Source organism: Nestor notabilis, unplaced genomic scaffold (assembly GCF_000696875.1).
Source record: "Nestor notabilis isolate BGI_N333 unplaced genomic scaffold, ASM69687v1 scaffold16245, whole genome shotgun sequence".
NCBI lineage: Eukaryota > Metazoa > Chordata > Aves > Psittaciformes > Psittacidae > Nestor > Nestor notabilis.
In genome coordinates, this window is record NW_009928047.1 from 413 (window position 1) to 8,075 (window position 7,663).

General features: G+C 48.7%; 1 protein-coding gene across 1 annotated transcript in view; it reads left to right on the forward strand.

The window, feature by feature from the left end:
• Window positions 1-6,650: 6,650 nt before the first annotated feature.
• HID1 (HID1 domain containing) overlaps window positions 6,651-7,663 on the forward strand; it is a gene marked incomplete at its 5' end in the record, with an annotated part of 18,901 nt that continues 17,888 nt past the window's right edge. The window contains one exon of the mRNA XM_010014350.1: window positions 6,651-6,800. Coding sequence (XP_010012652.1) covers window positions 6,651-6,800 — 150 coding nt within the window. The remainder of the gene's footprint in view (window positions 6,801-7,663) is intronic.

Here is a 7,663-nt window from a genome sequence, read left to right on the forward strand (position 1 = left end):
CAAATGATGATCCACCTTTGGTAGTAAGGGAATAAGAGCTGCTAAGAAAACTTGGGGATGATGGGAGAAAGGTGCTTAATGAGGAATGAATTCAGCAGAAAAGGATATGGATGCAAAGGGATAACAGGAGAAAACCTGTGAAAACTCAAGAGGTGAAGCCTAGAACTGGGAAATGAATCGTGGATAGGAAGGCTGGAAAAGCCTTTGGGAAGCTGTGTTTATGCTTTCTAAAGCAGTATCACTTCTATCTGCATTGCTCAGGAGGGGCTTTTGTGAACATCATCTTCAAACCCTTCCATTGTAGATGCTCCATAACATCCCTAGGCAAAAAGAGAAGTGAATGAATTAATGTTTTAAGGGATTCTTCCAAAGTCTCTTCTGGATGCCAAATAGTTCAAAGTGCCTTCAGCTTTGGACCATCCTTCCTCCACTGGGAAAACATGTGTAAGGTGAAATTAAAGGGGAAAACAAGCCTGTAGGGATCTTCTCAGCCTGCTGTTCACAAAGAGAAGCCTGTATGAGGCAATCCTTCCTCTCGCCAGCCAACAAGAGAGTGCTCCCCTGCCCTGCTTTATCGACGTGTGTAATGAAAGCAGTTTCACTGGGGCCCCAAGTAAAGGAAGGAGGAAAAAGCTTCATTCTTGGCTGGATCCGTTTCAGGTCTTTGTGGTGCAGGTGAGACTGCAGTGCCATGTGGAAGGGTGGGGTGTTGGCGCTCCCATATTTGCCTGCTGTAGAAGGGCACCGGTGTTTGCTTGTGCAGGATGTGTGACTGGGCTCTGCCGGAGCCTTTGGAGCTCCCCCAGCAGCAGCCTCCTGCTGTCGGACCCTGGATTCAAACCCGGGCTGCAGGAGTGGGCAGTGCCAAGTGCTCCAAAGCTCTTAGGATACACCTTGCTTCCTCAGCAGCGTGTCTGCTTGTCTGTAGCCTGCTCCTCTGACGTTAGGTGGCTGGTCAAATAGAGTTGTGTCAAATCATCAGTAACATGAAACCCGGAGCTTAATAATGCACTATGTGGTGTGTCCTAAGGCTCTGATGGAAGGAGTCAAGCACAAAGCACTGTTCACTCACTGGTGAAGGTTCAGTTGTCTCTGAAGTTGAGCTTTTCCTAAAGATAAGTTCTTAGAATCTCCAGGTTTTTTGTTAATTCAAAAATATGAGTGTTCCCACATGAACATTAAAATAAATGTGTAAAGAACATAACCCTTGAATGCTTGTAGCACGTGTGGAACCCAGAACTTAAAAGTTAAACCAAGTCTGGACGCAAATGAAATTGACTTCCTTGGTTTTCTCCAAAGAGAAACTCTGAAGATCTAAGAGAGAGGATTGAAAAAGAATGATTTCAGTGACTAAAAAATGGCAGTAGTACCAGGAGGAAGGAATTGGCTTATGCTACTGTTGTATATTTATAATCATACATGGAGAAAATGGGCTTTAGGATTTTTATATGTTATATATTACTTTACACTTCACACTTTTAAACTGATAGGGCCACCCTTCAATAATAAACCACGTGTGCTTTATCACAGGGAAGGTGTGAGCCCTCCCAGATTGCCCATGAAAATGATGTCTCCTTAAGAGGTGAAGGGAAACCGAGTGTCAGTATAGACTAGTGAGAGACAGAGCAAGGAGCTGGGCTTGGAGTCTGCTGGGAAACACGTTTTCATTTCTTGCCACTTAGTGATTAAATGGTTTCTGCAACCAACCGACTGGAAGATAAGAAATTGTGATCTGTGAAGCAGCTTGGTAGAGTTTAGTGCTAGCTATGCCTCTGCTTTTAAAGAGACAGGGAGGATCAGACGCGAGGGACAAACTCCAGTCCTTTCTTCCTCTCTGATGTGGAAAGGCTGTTAATTTGGGCCTGATGAAAGTACATCTTGTGCTTGGAGGTTTCTGGCAGCCTATTTCTAATAGCATTCAAGCTTGTCTCAGGTTGATCAAGAGCAAAGTTGTTGTCTTAAAAGCAAAGGTGTAACTAACAGTGCACACAGCTGACGCTTGGCCTGGGCTTTCACTGCCAGACTTGCACTAATCCCATTTTCCAGTTTCCTTTGCCACACTCTGCTGTGGGGGCAGAGAACTGGCAGCACACTCGTGTGGGGTCTGTCCTTGATTCTGCCCTGCTCACTGCAAAGATCCTACAGAAAAGCTTACTATTGCTCTGTGTGGAGCTGCTGGCCTTGGCAGCAGGGGGGAAATCTTGCCAGTTACTGATGTTCTGACTAAATCTGTCCTCACCCTTCCCTTTTGCACAGTGGCTCACAAGCAGGTGGTGCCTCAAACTAATCCCCTGGCCTTGCAGGGTTGCCTCATCTGCTAGAGCTCAACCAAGTGCTGCTTGAATGGCTCTCTGGTCAGTATTACACTGCACAGTTCTGCCTCATTTGGGCTGGAAAGGACCATGCTGCTGTTACTTACCTGAGCTTGGGTACTACTGGCTAGAAACCCTGGTAAGGGATGAGGGAACTGCTCTGCTGTTGACTCCCAGAAGAGGGAGAGTCCCTGCCCTGAACTCCTTGCTCCTTGGCTCAGTTGGTGGGAGGCTCAGTTGGCAGCAAGAAGAGAATACAGTGAGTGAGACTAGTGGCTGCTTGTCCCCTTGATTCTCTGCTGATGGTTTGCAGCAACTTCAGAATTGGTTTAAGGATGGTCCTCTGGTAAGGACCTGTTGGAGGAATTGTTGGCAACGGGGATTTGATGTAAAGGTGGAAGTGCAGAAAGCTCTTGGCTGGGAGGAGGGTGCAGACACTCGCCCTGCCTGAGTTTGTGAGGGGCTGTGTCTGAAAGGGAAAGCAAAGGTGGTGCTAGCACCAGGCTGAGGACAGTAATGAATGGGGGAGGCTGTGCCTCAGCACCTTTTCCTGTTTATAGGACGTGGTCAGCTCCACTCTGTGTTCCTGTTTCCTGTGAGGTATCCTGTTGGTGCCTGGGGACTGCCTGTTGGAGCTGTGATTCTCTGTTCAGTAACTGACAAGATGCTTGTAAGCCGAGTGTTTTCTGGCTCCTACAGCATGTGTGTGTGGTGTGCTCTAAGGAACCTGAAACCCAACATTGATAACTCTTGGGAAATAAAGACTGGAGGTGTCCGGTAGGACTGGTCCCACCTCTGTGTGGCCAGCATGCAGGTCTTCACACCTTGCCCAGGTGAACTGAAGCCAAGTCTCCCTCTGGCCTGCTCTGAAGATGTCACGTCACTGCAGCTCAGCCCACTGTGTTCTTAGCAACCCTTTCTTCTACTGTCATCTCATCCCTTTGGTGTGGAGAGCTTGGTTCAGGCAGCATCATCTCTCTCTACAAGGCAGTAACTGCAGCAGCCTCTGTGTTGGTGTGTGTGGTGGGTCAGGAACTTTCTTTGCTCTCCAGATGTGCCAGTTGTGTTTCCAGAGTAGAGCTGAGCTACTGATCCCTTGATTCTTCCAGCAACAGTGAACTTCTCATTGTTGTTGTGCTGGTGCAGAGCTGGTTGTCTTCCCTGTGCTGGAGGAACATCAGGAACATCTTTATCTGTGCTGCAGCTCCCTCTCCGAAAGAGGACACATCTGAGCTGATCTGGAGGATCCAAAGTGGCCCCAGCTCCCAGCATTGCTGGTGAGGATTCAGCTCCTCGTGAGCTCTTCTGGTTAAAGCACTGTCAAGACTAGCTGTGGGATTTGTTACTGCAGCATGTACTGCTTGTAACTAAATCCTGACACTTCCAAATGAAGATATCCATGGCTGGTGAACAAGACTGTTCTAGGTCTCTGTATTTCCCTTTTCTATGAGCTACATATGGGCTGTTGGGTGAGCTCAGCACCAGGAAATGGATATTTAGATCCCCAGAGATGCTGTGTGCAGAGCACAATCAGCTTAAAAACAGCCATTAGTGTTCTATCAAGGAGATGACTATTATGTGGATGGAGTAGCTTCGTGATGCCAGACTGTTAATTAAACCAGGGGGGCCGTGGGGCTATGAGTGACTCAGTACTGAATCCGTGGCCCAGGATTGTACAGGGGATACCATCTGTTGGTGAGGAGCTGGCTGCTGCAGCTATTAAACCCGAAAGCACCAGTGTTTTAGCATCGTCTGCTTGCCAGAATGTCAGGCATGGCATTCATGTGGCTGCAGCACCCAGTGTTCCAGTGATGCTTCTCTGCTTCCATGTCCTTTTAGTTGGAGATCATGTTCTTCAATCTGTAGAACAGTGGCTGTGTTCCACCTCAGAGCAGGCCTGAGGCAAGCAGGAGGTAAAGGATCTGTGTCTATGCTGGGAAATGGTTTCTGCTTCCCCTCTAGGTGAGAGTGAAGCATTATTTATGCATGAGCTCCAATTAGCAGCAATTGCTGCTCCCTCTTGTCAGTGGGAGTGGCTGTGGCAGGCAGCCAGTGGGGACATGTGGCAATAAACACACGGTTGTGGTACCAGGTTTGAAAGGGGATGTAGAAGGTGTAGGATGTTTCATGCATTACATAGATTGGATTTCCAAATACTTGGCTCTTTTTGAGGAGTCTGGTTAGAGCTGAGGTTTGCAATATAGCTTTGCTTCCACTTCATGCCCAGGTTACAAAGAGTGCAGCTCCTTTAAGCACTCGGGAAGCTGGAAGTCAGGCTGTGAACACTTGGTGCTTCCTATGGATCCCCTCTGAGGAGCTGTGATCTTGAACCTTGGGAAGATGGTTGGTGGGAACTTGCTCTGGTGACCAGGTGATGAAATGAAGAGGGTTTCAGCATTAAAGCAGTTTAAGAAGATCACAGAATCAGAATGGTTTGGGTTGGAAGGGAGCTTAAAGCTCATCCAGCTCCAACCCCCTGCCACGGGCAGGGACATCTTCCACTAGAGCAGGTTGCGCCAAGCCCCTGTGTCCAACCTGGCCTTGAACACTGCCAGGGATGGGGCAGCCACAGCTTCTCTGGGCACCCTGTGCCAGCGCCTCAGCACCCTCACAGAGAAAAATTCTTTCCTTAATGCCTAAACATGTGTGTGCCTTTTTTCTGGTTTTGTTTGTAAAGTCTGGAGAGTCCCTTGGGTGGATTTGCTGCGTGGCTGGAAGGACCAGGACAAGAGATAAGCAGCCTCTGCAGCACTGGAGCGTTAAGGCCGAGCGCTGCAGGGCAGTAACCTGCTATACCAGTTTGGAGGCTGCCTTCCTGCCCCTCTCACGTTTTGGCCTTTGGGTGATAGTGGCACATAGTGCTCAAAGACTGTGGCTGTTAATTCAGGAGGTGATAGCAAAGGGGAGATAGAGCTCTTCTCAGTGCCAGGGCTGTGAGTGGGCTGTTCTCCCTGGAGTTGTGCATTAGCTGCATTAGAAACAGCAGAGAGCTGCAGCAGAGCTGGGAGTGAGCAGGAACTGTTTAACTTAAACACATGTTCATTTTCTTGCCCTTTCCCATCTGACCTGATAGACCTACCCACAGGGCTGGTTATTCTAGTTGGAGAGAGCTGCTGTTTGCTTTGGAGCTGGTAAACTTGCAGGCAGGAGGCTCCCCCTCACTTCAAGCCAAAGGGATGGCTCTTCTGATCTGGCATGGGTGGGGAAACTCCTCTGGAAAAGCTCCCGTTTTCCTCTTCTGATGTGCATCCATCTCTTTCATACTGCTTGGCATAAATAGGCAGGTATTATCCCACCCCTGGGCTGGAGGAGTGCTCCCAGTTTTGTTTGAGTGATGCCCATCTCTTGGCAAGTGTTAGCATTTAGATGGGAAGAGCTGTGCTCTGTTTTGAACTTGCTGAAAAGCTAAGTCTTCCCTGATTATTCGGAGCTTTGGATGCCTCAGATGGTGTGTAATGGAGATGCCTCCTTGTTCAGCAAACAGTGCTGGTGCTTTCAGCCTCTTGGGAGTGGCCAAGTGCTTCTGCAGGGTTGGCGGCACAGCTGGCCCTGTGTGTGAGCCTCTGCTTCACCTAGGAATGCTCTCTGGCTCTACATAAAGGGCAAAGCAAGATCCAGTCCTCTTTGTTCAGCCACATATAACCTGATACCCAGGTTGTCACTGATGGTGGTTTGCTTTCCAAGTAGGTGCCATGCTGTAAGGAAGAAGCTGGGGGAAATCACCTGGGCACTCTGCAGCCAGATGTGCAGAGCTGTCTTTCCAGCTGTGGTCTGGTGGGGTCTCAGGGTGGGCTCGAGGACAATACTCATCCTCCCACTGTAGAAAGGGGACTACAGTGCTGGTGAAGGAGAAGGTTGTCTACCTGAAAAGCCAGAAAAGGTAATGGGAAGAGGTGTGTTCCCAGCCATGGAGGGTGGGGAGAAGCTTCTCAGACCACAGGTCTGAAATGGATTGCTTTTTTTCATATATCAGCCTCTTCCTTCCATCTTCCTCTTTGAATTGCACACTTAGTGCTTTTTAAGAACAAAGCTTGCAGCAATCAGCAGTCCAGTTCCTTATAAATATTTGATTCAGAAAGACCAATTGGGTTGTATGTGTAAGTGCTTTGAGGTGGGTTCTGCGAGATGTCTCTTTGTGCCCTCGTGTGAGATGTCTCTGATTGCTTCCTTGAGACTTTGGTTGCAATAGAAGTAATTCCAGTGCATGCTCAGGGTATCCTTGGCTTGCTCTGAAGGTGACAGAGCTAGGACAGCATTGGTAAAGATCTTGGAATACAGGACCTGGGTGTTTGGACTTGATAGAATGGTAGTTCTGTAACCATGTTTGTCTTTCCACAGCCTGTGGAGGCAACAGATGATGCCTTCTGGGACCAGTTCTGGGCAGACACAGCCACGTCAGTGCAGGATGTCTTTGCCCTTGTACCAGCTGCAGAGATCCGAGCAGTGAGAGAAGAATCACCTTCAAACTTGGCAACTTTGTGTTATAAGGTAAGGTTGGTGCTGCCTTTCTCCTTACTTCAAGCTGGTAGATCCCAGAGGGATGTGGAGATTGTCACTGTATGAGTGTCTGGATGAAAGTCCAGGGAGCTCCTAAGCCTTTTCTTCCTTCTGCTGTGACATCAGGGCATCCCTGCTGCTGCTTCTGGTGTTGCCATGTCTTTGTGTGGAGCACGAGGCACATGGACTCACATTTCCTACCCTCCAGGTTTGGCAAATTGTCAAGCTGGTGAGCAACAGCCTGAGGCTTGCTCTGCCTGGGAAAGTGCAGGTGTTAATCATGCTCCTGATTTGAGCCATGCAAAGAATAGCCTTGAATCTGTAGTACTGGGAATGTTTGGAATGGCATTTTCCCAGTTTTAAATGGTTGTTGCCATCCTGGTTTTGTTTTCTGCTCTACAAAATGTGGTTAAAACCTACTGAATCATACAGCAGGTGCCTGTGACTGGGAATCATGCCTCAGACAGGTGCCTGTGGTGGGTACTTGAGAAAGAGTACAAAAATGAGGAAAAAGGGAAGAGTTCTTCCCTAGTGCTGTCTCCTGGCTTCTGGCATCAGCAGCTTGAGAATCGAGGGGCTGAGGAGACCTCTACTGACCACACAACCCCTTTGACTCTGTGTCCTCTCTACCCCTAAACCAAGACTAAGATATGGGCTGTTCTCCCTCCAGGAATCAGATGTGTTGGGAGACCTGGTGACTGCAGAGCAGGGAGTAGTAAGAGCAAGTGGGTGTAGCTGCTGGGGGAAGGAGCTGCCTTTTTCTGCCTGTGGGTAGAACCTCCTGGGACTGTGGTTGCTGCCTGGCAAAGACCCACATCCTATTCTGGAAAACCCTGTCTCCATTGGCAGGTTCA